The 21,138-nt window shown below is 39.2% G+C and overlaps 1 protein-coding gene across 2 annotated transcripts in view; it reads right to left on the bottom strand.

The window, feature by feature from the left end:
- LOC118570704 (zinc finger protein 431-like) overlaps window positions 1-11,296 on the bottom strand; it is a 76,834-nt gene extending 65,538 nt beyond the window's left edge. For both annotated transcript variants that reach the window (XM_036169362.1, XM_036169361.1), the window contains exon 1: window positions 11,185-11,296. In XM_036169362.1, coding sequence (XP_036025255.1) covers window positions 11,185-11,211 — 27 coding nt within the window. In that variant the 5' untranslated portion in view covers window positions 11,212-11,296. The remainder of the gene's footprint in view (window positions 1-11,184) is intronic.
- Between the last annotated feature and the right edge of the window lie 9,842 nt (window positions 11,297-21,138).

Raw genomic sequence — 21,138 nt, forward strand, 5'->3', positions numbered from 1 at the left:
CGTATAAAAAAGATCTCAACCAGGTGTGGCAGCATGTACTTTCATCCCTGGGCTCTGGAGTCAGAGGCAGCAGATCTCTGGACTTGAAGCCAGCATGCTCTAGTCCAGTGCCAGGCCCACCAAGAATACAAACTGAGACTGTTTCAAAGAATCTAAAACAAAGGTAGGCATGCTGGTGTGAGTTTCATTCTCAGCATTGGGTAATCAGAGGCAGGAGGAGGATCTGTCTGTGAGTTCATGGTCAGCCTTGTATACAAGTAAGTTACAAGACAGACAGGGCTACATAAAAAGAATGTGGCCAAAAAAAGAAAAAGAATCAAACTAAAGTCTATTTTTGTTACATCAAAATATTAAAGTCCTTTATTATTCAAGCCTAAAGTCTTTAAAATGTCAGTGTTTCCAACAGTCACAGCCCTTTTTGGTACTGATAATGATTCAAAATGATCCTTCTAAACCATTAATATTAAATGCAAAATATTTTATGCATCCTCTCCGCACAGAAGCCAAAGTATTCCAAGTATCATACTTCACAAAAATATATTTTTATGGCTGCCAGAAAAGACTTGTTCTATGAAGTCAGAACTTTTTAAAATACATTGTTATGTCATACAATAAAGAATAAAATTTGAAGAAAAATATGCAGTCTTGTGTAAATTTATTCAACACATAATATTCTAAGTGTTCTCTAAATACTAATACTGTTCTTGAAAGTTTCCTTGTGTGTGTGTTTGTGTGTGTGTGTGTGTGTGTATTTGTGTGTTTGTGGTGTATGGTTTACGTAATGTGTGTCTATTTGTTTTTGTTGAGTATGTTTGTGTCTTTATGTTTTTGTGTGTATGTATTTGTGTTAGTGTGTATGCTTGTGTTTGTGTGTGTGTATGTATGTGTGATGTGTATGTTGTGTGTACATTTGTGTGTATAAAAAAAGAGAGGTGTGTGATGTGAGTTCTGATATGTGAGTACACATAGATGCTAGAAGTCATATGTGTGGTGATATTGTGTTCCCCATTATATTGTGCACCCCAATGAACTTATCTGGGGTCAGAGAACAGAACAGCCACTAGATATAGAGGCCAGAAAATGGTAGCACAGACAGACACCTTTAATTCTAGCATTTCAAAGGCAGAGATCTGTCTGTGAGTTTAAAGCCACACTGGAAACAGCTAAGCATGGTAACAAGAGCCTTTAATCCCAGGAAGTGATGGCAAGAAATATAAAGATATATAAGGTATGAGGACCAGGAACTAGAGCCTGGTTAAGCTTTTAGGCTTTTGAGCAGCAGTTCAGCTGAGATCCATTTTGGATGAGGACTTCCAGTCTGAGGAAGCAGGATCAGCTGAAGAATTGGCAAGGAGAGGTGGCTGTGGCTTGTTCTGCTTCTCTGATCTTCCAGCATTCACCCCAATACCTGGTTTGTTTTATTAATAAGACCTTTTAAGATTTGTGCTACCCCCAATGGAGAATTTTCAGGACTTGGTTCTCTCTACCATGGGTTCCCAGGAACAAGCTGATTGTACTTGTACAAGAAAGTGCTTTGACATGATGAGTCACCTCATCACACAAACACATATAAATAAACTTAATAGAGTAATTGCTGACACCTAAAGTCAGTGCAAAAATAGTGTGTAATTATTTTTTCAAATACAGACTAAGTAACTCAGGTTCACTATTGAACCATCTTAGGTTACCTTCATGTGTAGATGTAATTCGGAATGGTCCTATTAAATAAGAAACACAGAGCCAAATGAAGAGTTAAAAGCCCAAGGGTCAGAGCACTCGCAAATAGCCTTTAGCTTACCAGCCACTGCTGTCCTTCCCCTGAGAAAAGAGACTTACTTCCTGTGTGTCTGTATTTTTATTGACTATCTGTTCTGCCTTCTCATTGGTTGTAAACCCAACCACATGACCTCCTCATCACTGCCTGTCTATACAGACCTCCAGGTCTCTATGATTGGTACTGAGATTAAAGGCGTGTGTCCATGCCAGCTGTGTCCTTGAACACACAAAGATTCTGCCTGTCATTTGTTCGGGATTAAAGGCGTGTACTACCACTGCCAGACTTCTGCTATTGCTTGCTATCAGCTCTGACCCCCAGGCAACTTTATTTACTAACATACAAATAAAATCACAACTTCAGCACAAATAAAATAGCACATTTCCCCTTTCTATTCTAATAAAAATAAAAAAGGAAAAATGTTATAATTAAGAAAAACTATATACAAAAGTACAATAACTACATACAAAATATACAAGCAATAAATACCTAAACAATGTCAAGTCCATTTGCATTTGACAAATTCAGAGAAACAATTCCATTATCTATCCTATTTTGGTAAGTCCAAAATACACCTGATTCACTTCCTATCCTAACATATTATTAGCAGAACTATCTTATAATGTCTTTCAAATTTATACTCTTACACCTCTTTAGTGAGTTTCTTTTCTGAAATTCTTAATAAGGAAAACTATAGCTGTAAATATCTAATCTTCAACTATAACTGTCTAATCATCAACTCCCTCAGAGACCCAAGAAGGAAATAATATTACCTAAAAAAATAAAAATAGGCTGGGTGGTGGTGGCTCATGCCTTTAATCCCAGCACTTGGGAGGCAGAGCCAGGCAGATCTCTGTGAATTCGAGGCCAGCCTAGTCTACCAAGTGAGTTCCAGGAAAGGCACAAAGCTACACAGAGAAACCTGTCTCAAAAAACCACAAATAAATAAATAAAAATAGAAAGTGCACGCAAGCGGCTTCCAAAAAAATGTAAGCTGACAGAAATAGCCAGCTGCCTGGACAGTCACCCGAGGTTTATCCACAGCATTGGGGCATCATCTTCAGCCTATAGGCTTAGTGTATCTGACAGACTCATTTGTGAACTAGGACGTATACAAGGCCAACAGTTCAACCTCACATTTGGTGAGAGTAGTCCATGTACCAGAAACACCTGGATTCCACTAGTGTCCCGTCATGATTTAGGATTTTAAATTCTGGAAATTGTTGATGTTTTTTGAATTCAGCTGTCCATCCTTCTTGGCTATGTGTGGCTTCATCTTGGCATCCCGTTCTTCTCGGCTTGTGGGTGGCTTCATCTCTTTCATTAAATGTCAATCTGCCATTGAGAGGTTAGACTCTGTCAGCTTAGCTACTCGTTCAAGAATAAATGTTTCAGCTAATGTTCCACTGCACACCAGAAGCCATCAGTCCACTGCCTTTTCAGCTGCCTTCAAAGAAAAGGGGCTCTGTACCTTTTCCAGATTGCAAAGGCCACTTCAGGGATGTTGCCATATTGTCCTGGCATCAGAGGATGCCTGTTGCTAAAGCCACAACCATACTTTCCTTGGGAAGAATCGGCAGTCCTTTGTTTCATGTCCTGTCTGTCCATTTTGTCCTGTTTGTCAGCAGTCAATTCAAGGATACTTTGTTGTCCAGTGGCTAACTTTTGGCACAATGAAAGTTATCTCCATATGCAGTTTCTTCAATGCCCATATTTTCTCTGAAGTAGACTGGTACTGCCAGGAGCTGACATGTCTCAAAGTCATAAAAAAAGAAAAAACTTTCTAAGTTATTAAAATATTTTAAATGCCATATTCTGTTGATCTCTGAAGGTTTTGATGACCTATCTAAAATATATCTGCTTGATCTTGAAAACATACCTAATATGACTACCAGTTCGAGAGTAATGTTTAACTACTAACTTTCATTTCTTTATATCCTACTAGTTGGTAATAAAACATTCAAGGATCAGCAAATTGTATTACATTGTTAAATGAATTGTATAAGAACAATATCTTGAACAAGATTAGAAATATATATATATATATATATGGCATTTTCTAACAATATCAATCTCAATATATATAATTTGTATACAATATATAAAAATCCAATCCAATGTAAAGTATTTAAAACTAGTAATTGTTTTTAAAAGTAGATTCAATAATCTATGTAGTTAGTGTTTTCCTGCCTGGCCCACAGTCAGGACAAATCTCTCTCACCCGCCAGGCCCATAGACACTCAGACCCAACCAAGTAAACACACAGAAACTTATATTGCTTACAAACTGTATGGCCGTGACAGACTTCTTGTTATCTACTTCTTTTATCTTAAATTAACCCATTTCTATTAATCTATACTTTGCCACATGGCTTGTGGCTTACTGGTGTCTTTACATGTTGCTTCTCCTGGCGGTGGCTGACAGTGTCCCTTTCCCCCAGCCTTCCACTTCCCAGAATTCTCTTCTTTCTTGTCCCACCTATACTTCCTGCCTGGCCACTGGCCAAACAGCCATTTTATTTATACAGAGTTATATCCACAGCAAATCTAGCCTCTATTCTATCATTCCTATATGTCTTTCTTTTTAAAACAAGAAACTTAAATCTAATCTCCTTTACTTAGCCCTTTTCCTAACCCTTAACAGCAACTAGTAACCAACCCGCCTAAACAATGAAAATTATCCCAGACCCAAAACCCATTAAAAGACCAAAAAAACTACCCGCCCCACACCACCTCTTTGGGAATGTGGGCATCATATTCTTAAAATTGCTTAATGCTGAATATGGGCAAAGGCATCTTTATTCTGAAAAGAAAAATTTTGGGATAATTGTCAAATTCTAGGAAAGGTAGGTATATCTTGTGGGCTCCTGTCATCTTTTTGAAGATTTCAAAGTTGGTGGTAGGTGTGGTCATGATTTTCTGCAGATTCATGAGTGGGGAGATTTTAGTATTTAAAATAATTTTATCTAAAGCAATAGTGGATACAATTACCTCAGTTCACTATATCCACAAGTCTATGCAGTTGGTAACAACAGTTTGAAACTTCTCTAGTGCTAAATATTAGCTAGATGCCTTTGCCACAGGACACAGTTGGAAATTTAAGTCAGACAAATTATAATACCATTATTTGGCACAGGCAGGTGACAGGGAAGTCCTTAGACTTTAAAAAATACAGAATACATGCAATAGCAAATAACCCCTTAAGTGTGAAGATTCCACAAGATGCCAAGTAGAGAGTTGCTTCTTTGGTGAAACTCTCTAGAGCTACAAATTACAAATTCCAACATTAAATCATTTTTATTTAAAATTCCATTTTCTAGGATCCATCTCCTAAGTGGTATGACTCAGAGTAACTCAGATGGTGTTGAGTAAGGTAGAGTAAACTCTTCTTGCACTCTATATAAGTAGCCAAATTTGGTTACCATTACTCCACATTTGTTGAGTTTTTGTTTTAAAATCCCTCTATAATGCCCTCCCTCAATTGTGTGAATGGCATAATGGATATGACCAAATGCCCTCAGTCTCTGCAGACTCTGTTATACAGCTCTCATTGACTAAACCACTTTCAATTCCAAGTTTACAAGAAGCAGTAAACCTAGCTCTTCTGATCTAACACTAACTTTTTACAACTGATAGGTTATACATGATGTATAACCTCAGCACTCTCAACCTGGGAGGAGAGCTGCCATCTATCAGTGGCCTCCCTAGGCCAGATACTAACACAACAAAAACAATTCCATTCAGGATTGTAAGGGCAGGCCCAAGACTTTCAAGTCCTTTGTAGCAAGAAAAATCACAGTTGAGGTACCATTTTTTGTTCCAACTTTTTTCTCTGTTACTGTGATTAAATTATCTCACTGAAAGCAACTCAGGTCATGATCAGGTTTCTTTAATTGATCTCCTAGGTCACAGTCCATCCTTATGCCCTTAGGACTTCTTGTGGTATCAGGTAAACACAGCCCCACTGATACCCAATCTCAAAAAGACAGAATAATTTAAAGTCGGCTTCCTGTCACATGAATTATGGTAAAATATGAGGATTCTTCCCTATCTACATACTCAACAAGATGCACACCTAAGAAACCTCTGCAGCTCAGAAACTCCTTTTGTCCCTTGGAAGTAAACAACACTGAAACACACCATTGCAGCTGATGGTGGCAGAAAGTTAGAAGCATTCTAATCATGTATTGTTGAATGACAATCCACATCACCATCTTCCTACTAGTTTCTAAACTATTTGAAACATTTATAAGACAATCCTGAAAGTGCAATGTAATAATCAGGAGTTCTAAAAACCAGATTTTCAGTTTTCCAATCTGTCTTCCTACTGCATACCAAAACACACCTGTGTGTGCACACTGGACAGTGATATTACAAGCATCATATCCTAACATGCCAGGACTGCAGAGTGTCTCCTTATCCAGGAAAGCCATACACATGTAGGCTCAGAGGACAAGGATGACTGCCCAGGTCACCACATGTGTGAACAGAACCACAGTCTGGCTCATGGTCCATCCAAACCCCAGAAGAAATGTCAGCTCATCAGACCTTCTCTGAACACCCTACACACACCGTGGTATAGCTTGCCTTCTTCCTTGCAACTCACTATAACAGATGCAGAGGTGAAGCCTAGAAAGAACCTCCAAGCTACCTGACACTAGGACTCCTCATTGCTAAGACTTCCCAGAGTCTGTCAAAGACTAGGGCCACCTATCTGGGCCTCAGAACATTAGCAGGTACCCTGCTGGTTGATTGGAGACCAAATGACTCAGACAACACAGTCCTTCGAGCTCTGCCCTTCAACTCGATAGGACCCTCATCTAAAAAGAATGTATTTTAGTCGACATTCTTCAACTCTCCTAGAGTGCATCTTGTGCATCTTGTTCCTCATCCAAAGCTAAGTGTTCTTTGTGTGCACATTCCTTCACACACTCAATGTGAAGTGCAGCCAACCCATTGCCTCCTAGCTGGGAGTGCTGCAGCCAAACACAGGTCACATTCACTGTGGCTGTTGTTACAGGCCAGGATATGAAAAAGATGAGGGATCATAGTGGGGCATGGAGACAGGAAAGAGAATGTGGATATGGTGTAGTTATAATCTCAAAAAATATTTTGAAAATATGGAACAGGCTTTATGGTCATGTGCTGCAGAATCTAGTGATTTGTATTAGAGCACATCAAAGATTTCTCAAGCCTTTTATCTAAGAAACGACATCTAAAAGCCAGAAAAACAGTCCTGTTAAGCAGGGCCACATTTGACCCAGATTTATCTTGATTGAACAACTATAACTATAGAAATTCAGTTTCATGATAAAGTCAACTTTTATCAAGGTTCTTGATTGCCCTTGTCTGTTAAGCCCAAGAAATGGTCAATCAGGACATTTATGGAGCATCTAAAATTGATTTCCTAAATCCACATTGCTAAACTCAACTATTGTTAAAGTAGGAAAGCTCTCAACCACCATCTTGCCTCTCCATTTCTGCATTGTGACTCTACCAGCTTCAAAGTTGGTCTATGCACTCAATTCCTGCCCAGGTCCCTCTTCATTTATAAGTCCCCACTAAAAGCCACAGAGATTGGAGGTCACTCATTAACTGGTTTAGTTTTCCTTCTCATTGATCAGTCAAGGCAAAGATGGAAGATGTTGTGGGACTCTCCACCCAGCACTGGGCAGCAGAGGCAGGATTAGGTGTTCAAAGCAATTCTCAATTACATATCATGAGGCAAGACTCAATTACACAGCAGGAGGCAATGATATTACAAGCTCATAGTCTCCCATGCCCAGAAAGCAAAGCCTTCCGCTCCCCAGGGAATCCATACTCAACAAAGCTCAGAGGCCAAGGGCCACTACACAGGTCACCACAGGGACAAACAGAACCTCAATCTGGTCCATGGTCCATCCCAGACCAAGCAGATCTGACAGTTCAGCCAACCTGCTCTTCCTGGTCTGGGGATGGTGGCCCACACACTCACCATGGCATGGCTTGTGGTCTTTCTTATAGCTCCCTAGAGCAGAACAAGAAAAGAATCCTTATAGCTCCCTAGAGCAGAACTAGAAAAGAATCCTGGAAAGGATCTGTAAGCTACCTCCTATTGGGACTCCTGATTGCCAAGCCTTCTCAGAGTCCCTCAATAGCTAGGACCACCCAGCTGGTCTTCAGGACACTAGCAGTTCCCCTACTGGGTGAACAGAGATCTAATGACTCAGAGAGCAAAAACTCTCCCAGGTTGGTCCTTCCACACAATGGCTGGCTGCACAGAACCCTAATCTGGAAATTTTGTAGTTTAGTAAAACCTTCTAATCTCTCAGAACACTTTCTCTTCCTCTTCCAAGGAACAGGGTCCTATGTGTGCACATTTCATTACACACTCAATGTCCAGTGTAGCCAACCCTGTATTTCATAGCTGGGGGGTCCTGCAACCAAACAAACACAGGTCACATCAACCAATATCTGTTGTTAAACAAAGAGGCCATGGATTAAAACACAAGGGTCTATGGGAGGGCTTGGAGGCAGGAAATATTATAATTATAATCCCAAATAATTCTGGTAAAAAGATGAAACAGGCTTTATGGCCATGTGCTCCAGAGACTAAAAGTTTGTATTAGAACACACCAAGTACTACTCACATCATTTCTCTCTGGATATACATCTTAAACCTGGAAAAAGCATTCATATTAGGCAGGGACACATCATTTTATCTAGTTCTACTACAAAGGTTGAATTGGTATAACTACAGTAGTTTAGTTTTATGTAAATTCAGTTCTGGGGGCTGGAGAGATGGCTCTGAGGTTAAGAGTACTGGCTGCTCTTTCAGAGGTCCTGAGTTCTATTCCCAGCAACCACATGGTGGCTTACAACCATCTATAATGAAATCTGGTGGCCTTTTCTAGTGTGCAAACAGAACAATGTATACATAATAAATAAATAAATATTTTTTAAAAAGAAAGAAAATTCAGTTTTTTATCCAGATTCTACATAGGCTGGTCTGTGGATTCAAGAAATAGCTGGTCAAAATATTTATTATCTAAAATGGATTACCTAACTACTCATTGCTAATGTCAACTACAGTCATAGCAGGAAAGCTTTCATGTTCTTTCTTACCCATCCATTTCTCTGTTGTGACTATACCTGCTTTACAGTTGGCCAGTGAACTCAATTCTTACATAGGTCCCACTTCATTTGTAAATTCACAACAAAATCTAGAGAAGTTGAAGGATGCTCATTCACTGGTCTATTTTTGCCTTCCCACAAACCAGTCAAAGCCCAGCTGGGAAGGAGTTTCAGGACTGTCTTTTCACCACTGGGCAGCAGAGGCAAGAGTAGGTGTTCAAAGCAATTCTCATTTATATAGTGTGAGGCAAACCTGAGATACAAGAGACACTGTGGTTCTCAATTTACCTAATGCTGTGACCCTTTAATACACTTCCTCATGATGTGGTAAACCTCCAAATATAAAATGATTTTTACTCCTAATTCATAACTATATTTTTGTTACTGTTAGGAATTAAAGTATAGATATCTGTCTGTGCTTTCTGAAGATCTTTGGCCAGTCCTGTGAGAGGGTCATTTGATCTCCCAAAGTGAGCCAAGATCCCCAATGTTGAGGACCACTGTTCTAAACTGATATAAATAAATAGATAAAAAAATAAAGAGCACTAAGAAAAAGATGGAATGAAATTCTATAACTGGGAAACATTCATAAATAGAAAAAATACAGTAATGCATTTAAAGAAAATGAATTTTTAAAATGATACCAATAATTGATGTTTTATAATGATAAAAATAATTGGAAGGACAATTAGGTATACTGGTGTTGAAATGGAGTAGGTAATACCCTGGTAGAGAGAATACCATTACTAAGAGACTGTATGACTTTGTCCATGTAAAGTGTTGGCCACTGAGTGTTATAAGCTAATACATGGAATTACATCCAATGGCCTGAGTCTCAAACATCTGAGTGAACTGTGTCAGCCAGGATTGCACATATCTACATAGGAGAGTTCTCCAATTGGAAACTGAATACTTGGTAGTTCAAGCTATCTACCCAAAACTGTATACCCACCAATTCAGTCTGTCTTCATTCACATGGAAGAATTAACACATGTAGAAAAATTATAGAGAAAGTCACTCACTTGCCAGATCAGTCCTTTTTTTATAATGGAGACTCCTGCAGCAAGCTCACTGCCTTCAACTTCAGTCTGTGATCAAGCTATTATTGTCTTGTCTGTTTCCCTCTGCAGTGTACAGAGTACACTGGTCCTCCTCTTCTGGTCTGAAGGGAGAAGCCGTGCCCCATACACAAATCATTTCCCTGTTCTGCAATGCACAGTCTGCTATGTGACTCAATCTGGCCATTTTAGAACTCTGTGGTGCTGTAGATGTATAATAAAAGATTTAGGGTGGTTAGTCAGGATGACAACAAGGGCAATGTCCTGTGGGGCTACAGACAGGGTTCAAGTCCAGCTCAATCAATATGGAAGACCTTGACTCAAAACTGCTTTCCAGAAAGCCTGGAGAGGCCCCTGTTCTAGAATTAATATACCTTTATGGCACACCAAGACTTAATGTTGCTTGTGACTCTGGAATGGTCCTTTGAGCAGCATTTAAAGGCTGTTTTTTTTTAATGCATGGATGGGCCTTAAATTGAAAACCATTTGCTGGTTTTAAATCAGGATTGTCTCCTAGTTATGGGAATGTAACTGGTAAATCCTGGGTACCAAACAATTATACCTTATGCTAATTTCTAGCTGGTATGGTTAGTATATTACTTATCTTTGGGTTATTTGTGATGCAGCCCTACCTTATCTATATTGCATTTTGTGAATTAATGTCTCTTAACACCTGATAAGACCTTGTACCATCATTCCTATACCATCAATTCTACTTTTCTACATCAAAGTTTAGCAGTAGAATGCTACTTCACACAGGAGATACTGACTACAAGCTACACAGAATTAATTCCAGATAGATCCTAAAACTAAATGTGAAAAGTTCGAAGTGCAGTACTTGTGGAAGATATAGAAATTATGGGACAATAGCTCTCTGAATTTGGCAAATCTTTGTTCCATAGAGGTAACATAGGCACTAAGGGCAGTGGCATTTCACAGTGATATCAACAAGGTTATTTCAAAGCACAGCCCTACTCGCGATGCTCTGCAGAGATGCAGCCTGTGGAGTGAAGTTACACAGAGGCTGCCAGCCGACCCAGGAATGGCAAAGACCACACAGAACCACACTGGATCATGCAGGACCAGCAGGACCACAATAGACCATGCAGGAGCAGTCAAAAACATGACGAACTCTGCATCTGGTCACCGTCTCCCACCCAGCCAGGGGAGGACCCACCACACTGGCTCCCATGCCTCAAATGGCTGCTCCTCCCAGTCTGGGAATAGGACCCTAGCTCACCATGTTGTGGTTTTCCAGTTTGCCCATGCTCTCTACTCAGGTCCCTGCAGCAGCACTTGCAGCAAAAGACATAAAAACACTGGCGCCAGCTTCTCTTCAAAGCCAAGCCTGAAGCTGGTAACCGGAAAGACCCTGCACAAGTTCTGACTGGCAGGACGCCTGGAGGGCCTGATTGGCTAGTGAGGCCTGAGTGACAAGAGCACCTCCCACAGGGTTACACCCTGCTTAAAGACACAGCACAGTGATTCCTGACCCTGCCTTCCACCCCAGACTCAGACCTTTTCTGAACCAGCAGAGAGATGCATTTCAATGGCACCTGCCCCTGGCTCTAACAGCAAACCCTGCCTCTTCCTGCCCTCCATACGACCTTCCTGTTCATCCTCCTGGACACAGTGTGGCTAGGTAGCTTTTACAGCACACTATACTATGTGGAGTGGAGTGATTCCCAGTTACACAGGAGGATGGGTACCCAGAATATTAACAACAAAAGAGAGATTTTAAGGACACAAAGGGAGATGTTTGCAAGTGGCTTCATGCTGAGGTCAGGTGAACTGAATGTACTTTTTACCTGCTTGTCACAGGGACTTCAGACAATGAGGAAAGAAAAGCAGGAACTAGATCACAAACAAGATAATAGGTCTTTCTCCCTTCAGAAAGATGGATGATGGCTCCATTGCTTAAGGAGTTTTATTAGTGAAGTTTGGAGCAAAGTGTTGGCAAATTGAATAATAATAAGGAGCAGTCTTCAGGGACAATTGAATGCTTAGGGAATAATGGAGCTAGGAAGAATGTGTTTATGAGCACCATTTTTAGCCAGCAATCTTCCTCAGTGAGCAAGTAAAAAATAAATAAATAAAAATGAAACAAAAAACAAAAACAAAATACAACTTCATGATTCAACCTTCTCTACATGAACCGGACTGGGAGAATGTATCTCTCCATGTATGTACAAAGTTGATTTAACAGAATGTCTTACAAGCTGTGGTCCAGGTAGTGTTGTACTTGTTTTGTGAAACCCCCAGAGACCACTAAGGAGCTGGTTTCTGATGCAAGCACATAAGGGTCCTTTTATTCAGGTTCAACCTGAACCACTGCATGAAAGATGGAAGGAAATTCAGTCACAGCCAGGAGCCCAGGTGTTTTATATGGTTTTATAGGGAAAAACCACAACTCCAGAAATGGCAACTTGGGATTGAGTAGTAGGGGCAGGGTGATTTTTTGAAACTATTGATCTAGAGTTTTGTTGGGGAACCACAACCCACTGAGCAGGATTATCTGGACTGCTCAGGAAGATTGTCTAGATATCTCCAAGGGCCATAAACCACAGACAGAATCTTGTTAAGCTTTCCTTTTCTGTGTAAACAGCAGACAGGCTGTCTGCAGGAGTATCTGGATCCTGTTAATCTTTCCTTTAAACAGCAGACATGATGTCTGCAGGAGGATTCTGCTCTGTGAGTTATAACGGCATATTCCTGAGCCTGTAGAGTTAAGTCTAGGCCTTCACAGTAGTCCAACAATGTCTGCCTACCAATGGAAATTTGAAGAGTACAATAGTTTTTCAGTTCATGAGGAATGAACTTGGTAGAAAAAAATCAAAGAAAGTTAAGATCTACCTTTAATTTGGATTGCAGCTCCTTTTGTAGCATATATGCTAACCCTAACCCTAACCTATTCCATTCCAACACTAGTATATCTAATTGTCCTTGCAATTATTTTTATCATCATAAAACATCAATTATTGGTATCATTTTAAAATTCATTTTCTTTAAATGCATTACTGTAATTTTTTTCTATTTATGAATGTTTCCCAGTTTCAGAATTTCATTCCATTTTTTCTTAGTGCTCTTTATTGTTTTAATCTATTTATTTACATCAGTTTATAGCAGTGGTTCTCAGCACTGGAGATCAAGGCTCCCTTTGGAAGATCAAATGACCCTATTGCAGGACTGGCCCAAGACCATCAGAAAGCACAGTTAATTATATTGTAATTCCTAACTGTGTCAAAGATATAGTTATGAACTAGCAGTGAAAACTGTTTTATAGTTGGGGGGTCAGCACATCATGAGGAACTGTATTCAGGGGTCACATATTTATGGTCTTGCTGCTTAAGTGATTGGATATAATTCATATATTGGCTTTAGATCTTGAAAACCTTCTCATATATTGTTTCTTTTTTCCTATTTAGCAGGAACTGTCAACATGACACAGCCTAGAGTCATCTGAGGGAACATCAATTTAACAACAAAAATAGATCAGAATATCTGATTACTGTCTCTGAGAGAGACTGTGTTGATTATGATTGATGTTTGAAATCTCTTCCACTGAGTTGGCAATATAACTAAATGGGGCTGGACTGGACAAGAGAGCTAGTTTAGCACAAGACAGTGACAAAGCAAGAGAGAAGCTAGGTAGCAATGTTTCCTCATGTTCTGTCTCCATTTATTAGCTTGAGTTTTTATCCTAAGCTCCCACAAGGATGGACTGTGACCTAGGGGATCAATCAAAGGAATGTCTTCATTACTTTTTGGTAAGATAATTTAATCACTGCAACAGAAAAGAAAGTTGGAACAAAAATGGTACCTCAAATGTGATTTTTCTTGCTGCAAAGGATGTAAAAGTTTCAGGCCTGCCCTTACAATCCTGAATGGAATTGTTTTATTGTTTTAGTATCCAGCCTAGGGAGGCCACTGATAGATGGCAGCTCTCCCCCCCAGGTTGAGCGTGCTGAGGTTATACAGTCATGTACTTCTATCAGTTGTAAAAAGTTAGTGTTAGATCAGAAGAGCTAGGTTTGCTGCTTCTTGTAGACTTAGAGTTGAAAGTTGTGCAGCCAATGAGAGCTGTATAACAGAGCTATGGAGATTGAGGGCTATTGGTCACATCCCTTGTGCCATTCACACAATTGGGGCGGGGCATGATACGGAGGATTTTACAACAAAATTCAACAAATGTGGAGTAATGGTAACCAAATTTGGCTACTTGTATGGAACGCAAGAAGAGTTTACTCTACCTTACTCAACACCATCTGAGTTACTCTGACTCATACCAGTTAGGAGATGGATTCTAGAAAATGGAATTTTAAATAAAAATGATCTAATGTTGGAATTTGTAATTCCCTTCCCAAGAATAGGGCTGGGCCCTCCCTCATAAATCATTAATCAAGAAAACACCCTATAATTGAAGTTCCTCTTCCCAAGTTTTGCTAGCTTATGTCATGTTGAGGAAAAGCCAAACAGGACAAGGACTATGAGTTAAGAGCAAGCCTAGGCTTTGTAGTGAAAATGAAACCAAACAATATCAAAACAAACAAATAAACAAACAAATAAATTCTCACAATTAGTTCATCTTTTAGAATTACTCTTTTCAAGCAATTTGACCCTCTTTCCAAGGCTCTGCAGTATTTGATTATGAAAGCATCTAGCATCTAGTATGCCTGTGTTTTGTTAATTTTGGCTTTTAACCAAGCTTGATGAGTTTGTTCAGAGGTATAAAAGACAGAAGCATGCTTTGGATGTGGGTAAGATCTGCTCCAGATATCATACACTTTGATTGTTATTCCTAAATCATATCTCAGGATGACACCAGAGAAATGACACCCAAAGTTGTCCTCTTGCCCACCCATGAACATTGCCCACCATACACGATTTGCATCTTCATATGAATACTCATGCAAAATACAAAGAAAAATGAAAGATTAGGAATATTGGGAAGTGAAAATGTCTAGTTCATTAATATTACTTTGTTTTTGTTCACTAGAGAGCAAGTTGAATATTGGAACTTAAGTGGGCTGATTAAAGTCTTAGGGAGGCCTCTGAATATTATTCAGAAAAGCCATTTAAAGTAAGAGAGTTTGTAAGAAGGATTGAGTCTAAATTAATGGAGCAGATGTTAGGAGTAATGTTTATAGGGTACCAGAAAATGTCCTATTATTAGGGGAATGAAAGAACAAAAGCACACAACTTGTCTTGTTAATGTAAATGCATGTACTCAATATTGTATTATTTGCACACACACACACACACACACACACACACACACACACATACACACACACACACACACACACACAAATTTTCCACAGTGCATTTTTGGAGGCCCCGGAGAGCTAGGGGGCATTGTTTATATACGTTTGCAGAAAATACCTTTCCTATTGTATAAAGCTAAAGAATATGGAAAACTGTAGCATAGAGTTGGGAGTTATTTTTGATGAAAAATTTATAAAATAATATGAGCCATTAGATACATGGCAAGATTAGGTTATTTGTTTTTATTAAGTGAATAGGCACTTGTTGCTTAGTGGAAAGCTACTTATTTATTAATTTAATCTAGTAGGCATTCATTCCTTAATATATTAAAATTGAAATATTAAGTAAATTGATGCTGAAAAGGGAAACACCAACAGTGCTCCAATCATAAAGGAGAGAGAAGTAGAACCTGTTTCCAGTTCTAAAGCCATCATTTAGAATTGTAGTTAACAGACTGAATGATGGAGGTGGGGAGATGGCCCAGTGGTTAAGAGCACTGATTGCTCTTCCAGAAGATGTGGATTCAATTCTCAGTACCTTCATGGTGGCCCTCAATTGTGTAGTTCCAGTTCAAGGGAACCTGACACCTCACACAGAGATCTAGTGACCTTGATTTTATCTATTCCTATGTAATGGTTGGAATGTTTGAAATTCAGATACTTTCCCTTAGTTGCTGACCCATCCTTGTGTGGATCCCTAGGTGGTATCATTTGTGGATCCAGGTGTTGCCTACCAGTAAGCCTGTCATGTTTTCTATTTTTAATTATGTTTCCTGTCCAAGTCAGCCTCGTCAGAGTCAGATACCTGATGCTGACTAAAAAGTAGATTTCAGCCGACGGTGGTGGCACATGCCTTTAATCCCAGCACTTGGGAGCCAGAGGCAGGCAGATCTCTGTGAGTTTGAGGCCAGCCTGGGCTACCAAGTGAGTTCCAGGAAAGGTTCAAAGCTACACAGGGAAACCCTGTCTCGAAAAAACAAACAAAAAGAAGAAGAAGAAGAAGAAGAAGAAGAAGAAGAAGAAGAAGAAGAAGAAGAAGAAGAAGAAGAATTCCTCTTCATTTGAGAAAACAAGGAGAGATGAGATCCTTAATTATTAGTCTAATGCAACATGTTCAGACAATTATCCATATATGTACAACCAATAAGAACAGATGCAATGGGTTTTATTCATGTATTTCAGCATACTTATTCACTCACACTCAAAAAGGAATAATTTAGAAGGGATTTTTGAGTGGAGTGAATGAAGAAATAAAAGGGAAAAGGGTTGAAATATCTTTTAATTAAAGATTTATTAAAATAAAATTCAAATAAAAAGAGGGGAAAACCAAAAAAAGTGGAAAATGCTGAAATACCACTTAACTCAATGTTGCATTTACATATCTACATCTGTATAGAATAATAAGTATTTATTTAAAAAGGTGAAGTGCAAATGTGAATTTAAGAAGAACGTGTATATTTTCAACACTGCACAAACTCCTTTGTTAGAAACAAATGCTTCTAAAAAAATCTTGTTGGAACTTTGACAGCTTTGTATTAAATATATAAATCATAAAAAAGGATGGGTAGTGAGAAGGCTCAGCAATGAAGAGCACTGGCTGTTGTCAACTGACGATCCAGGTTCCATTTCTAGAATCCACATGGTAGTTAACAATTTGCTGTAACTCTATTCCGAGGGGCCTCCTGCCTTTCTGGCACCTGTAAGTACTGGACACTGACACATGGCATGGAAAACGCCCATATAATTTCAACTTTTTAAAAGTTAGAAAAAGAGCAGAGTGGAAGTATCTACAATGATGTCATAGTCCTGAGACAGACAGCAGCCTGGGCTAGTTTAAAGGACATCCTTATCATCTTGCATAGAAGGAGCTGTGGCCTTCCATTGAGCCAGTCTGTTCAGAGGCAAAAGCAGCTTCATTGTTAGGTTTATATTGTTCATTGTAACCATTCATCTAAGAGCAGAGTATACAGTACTGTTAAGTGACTTTTCCTTGAAGTTTTCCTTTTTTTTTTTTTTGAGCTGAGGATTGAACCCAGGGCCTTGTGCTTGCTAGGCCAGCGCTCTACCACTGAGCTAGATCCCCAACCCTCCTTGAAGTTTTCTGTATCTGTGTTCTCTATCTTTTCTATCTGTGAGAATGGAATTGGTCCAGTTACCTTTTATATTGAACATCAAGATTAACAGGTTGCATAGGCTCCAAAGCAATGTTTTTTCACTTTGTCATTGACTTTCAGCTAAGACCTATGGTGTAAAATGAACATGCTAGAGGCATTTCTTTCCATCATTTTTATAATTTATGTATGTTCATGCATGACATTGCAGTAAGAATACCCCTACATGTCTCTTTTACATTGTGATCATGTTCAGATGTGGATTTGTTCACTCACCAGTTTAGGAATAGGAAGAATTCTACAGGAACATGTCCAGACTTCCTAAGTAAAATCCACATACTTCCCTTGTTTATGAAAAGTATGCTTTCCTTGCCTCCTGCAGGTAAGAAATTTTTCTCACTTCTTCTTTCTTGGCTGTTATTATGACTATTGTTGGTAGTCAATCTTAATACTTCTAGAATTAAATGAAACCCAAAGAGTTGATGTACCTGTGAGGGATGTGTGTGTATATATATTTTAATGTTTAGATACTAAAGATCTGTAGGGCACTGGCCCCCATTTGGGTAGCTGTTGCCTTGCTTGTTGACCTTGACCTTGATGTCCTGTCTACGATGATTCCCTGCTGGTCTCCACCCTCCTGAATGCTTAAGAGAAGTTCCTTGTATCTTGCATATTGGGCGTTAACAGCTTAGATGCAAGATTGTAAACATCAGTAGGGACCTTCTACACTCCAGGGGTTCTTCCACTGTGCTGTAAGCCTGTATTTAAGGTTTCCTCCCTCCTTCAATAAAGGGCATTCAGCATTTTGCTGACATGAATGACCTGCTGTCTCTTGTCTCTGTTTTTCAATCCACAGCCCCTTGCTCGACATGGTGAATGGGTGGTGGTAGCCTGGGCATTATCACTACAAATGGAGGTTCCACCGGGATCTGAGAAAGAAGGGAAGAGCTGATGGACACCCAAAGGTAAGGCTGGCCAGCAGTTTAAAGAATAGAAAAGAGAAGAGAAGGGTGAATTGATATGGGTGCAGCTAGCTCACAATCGATCCTTGAGGAACTGTTAATTGGATTACTGAGGTGGCAAGGCACTGTGATTAAGGGCAGGACAGCTAAAGATTTTAAATCTTCCCAATAGAGAGGAGGGAAGGGAAGGAAATTTCCTGTTAGAAAAGAGAGGAAAATTTTAATCAAGAAAAAAAGATTTTCCCGGTAAAAAGGGGAATAATTCAATATTTAGGATCCCTTTGTGGAAAATGTTTTTCTGTTTTTCCCTTAATGGTGGGGATAACTCATTACTAGGTAGTCCCATTGCGTGTTCACGGGGCCCCACGCCCAGCACGGCAGCAAACAAAGGCACAAAAGGCACAAGCTGCGATGGCACCTGAGATGGCCTGGAGCAGAGGGCGGGCAGGTGTAGCCACAAGGCCAATGAGGACAAGGACTCGAGGGTGGGCAAGCAAGCAGAGGCCCAAAGAGGGACAGGCACTAAAAGTTTAAATAGGCCCAACTTCCAGTGAAAAATGGTTTCAGTCAGGACATGGAATGCAAAGTCAATACTGTTTGAATTTCCAGGAATATTAATCATTTGTTGTATAGAGGATGTTCTGTTCTTTTGATTGTCTTAATAAGTGTTTGGATGAATGTTTGATTCTCATGGTAGATAAACTAAAGGAACAGAATTCATAATTTTGAACTATATATTAGGTGTGCTCTTGTCTGTTGATCATTACTGAAAATTTGGCTCTGCTCTTTAAGTTGCTGTCTAGAAATTCTTGATTTAATGCTATAGAAATATAATACCTGAAATGGATTGGGTTGTTAGCTTATTAAATAATGTTGTTGCTAAAATAAACCCATTAAAAAAAAAAACCTCTTACTGATAAAGAGGTTACAAAATTATTTTTCCAGTAAATAAAGTACCGGTAAATTGTTCGGTCCACATTGTTAATAATTGGCTATTTGCATTAATGTGTTACTTGGAATCTATAAAAAAGGATCTTCTTTTCAAGATTTTATAAAAATACTCCAGAGTATTACCTAAAGTTACCTCTTCAAATCCTATAGAGATTGTATTTAATGCTTTTATAATTGGCATATGTAAAAAGGACCATAGAAGCTGGTGATAGAATTGCTCAATTATTATTGCTTTTATATTTTAAATGTGCCAAGCAGTGGTGGCGCACACCTTTAATCCCAGCACTCAGGAAGCTGAGCCAGGTGGATCTCTGTGAGTTCTAGGCCATATTTTAAATGCAAAATGGTGCCTAAATGTAGAACTGGAGGCTTTGGAAATGAAGGAGAAAAGGCATTTTGACAAACAGTTATCAATGATAAACAGCCTAAATTAAAAATAAAACTATTTGGGATTGAGATTGAAAGATTACTGGATTCTGGTGCTAGATATATCTATAATTTCAAAAGAATCCTGATATCCCAACTGGCCTCTACTAGAAGTCAGGAAAATGGAGGCTATTATAGGATCTTAGAGCTGTAAATAAAACCACGGTTCTCATGGGAGTAACACAGTCCTACAATGTGTGCAAGAGGCCCTGTAGCAGGCTCACATTCAATATATAGGTCTTTCTTCTCCCTTATTGTATTTGAGCTTGCCAGTTTTTCTCATTCACCTACTGGAGTGTTTTGGCAAACAGGTCGTCCTATTTTATGGGTACATTTCCCAGCTTCTCCAGTGAAAACCATTACTCCTTATCCTCAGGCTGTTGCTCAGATTATATTTAAGGGAATCAAGATCAGTGTTCAAACTTTTGATAAGGAGCCAGACATTGTGGTGACCCCATATACCCAGTCGCAAATAGCATGGTTGTAAGCTAATGATAATATTGGGCCATATTGAAATGCTCCATGCAGGGTCAGTTTGATACTCACTACCCCTCCAATTATGTGTGTCAATTTTTTAAATTGCATCCTGTTATATAGTACAGATGACTCCTATTCCTCAGGCCTGTGTAGTATTTACTGATGGCATGTCACATGGTTTTGCTGTGGTAGTTTCTGGTAACATAGTGAAAAGAATGAAATTCCAAGGCACTTCCGCCCAGATGGCAGAGGTACAGGCACTGTTGCTTGCTTTACAGATGTTTTCTGATGAATGTGTAAACATTTATACTGATAGCCAATATGTGGCACATGCCATTATGCCTTTGGAGACAATAGCCTTCATACCATCCATTTATCCCATTCATGAATATTTATTGCAAGTGCAAGGACTTATATGGTCCTGCTCACATAACCTTTATGTGGGCCATATTAGAGCTCATACACAATTGCCTGGACCTCTAAGTGAAGGTAATCAGAGGGCTGATGCCATTACTCATATGGCTGTCACATTAATTTGTTCCACCTTTGAAAAGGCTACTCAGTTGCATCAATGTTATCATCTTAATGCTGGATCTCTTTGTCACCATAGAGGCATAACCCGGGAACAAGCCATCCAGATAGTTAAATCATGTCCTCTTTGTGTCGAATTTTTACCTGTTTCTCATTTGGGAGTTAAAACCCAAGGACTTTTATCTAATCATGTGTGGCAGATGGACATCACGCACGTGCTTTCCTTTGGAAAATTACAATATGTCCATGTGTCTATTGATACATATTCCTCTCTAATTTTTGCCTCTGCCCATTCAGGGGAAAAAGTTAAAGATGTAAAGAATAATTGTCTTTATGGTTTTGTTTATATGGGAATGCCAAAATGCATAAAGACTGATAGTGGTCCCGCCTATAGCAGTACAGGATTTTCAAAATTCTGCCAAGATTTTTCTATTGTTAATAAGACTGGAATTCCCTATAATCCTCAAGGACA

The sequence above is a fragment of the Onychomys torridus genome, chromosome 19, assembly GCF_903995425.1.
Source record: "Onychomys torridus chromosome 19, mOncTor1.1, whole genome shotgun sequence".
NCBI classification, from domain to species: Eukaryota; Metazoa; Chordata; class Mammalia; order Rodentia; family Cricetidae; genus Onychomys; species Onychomys torridus.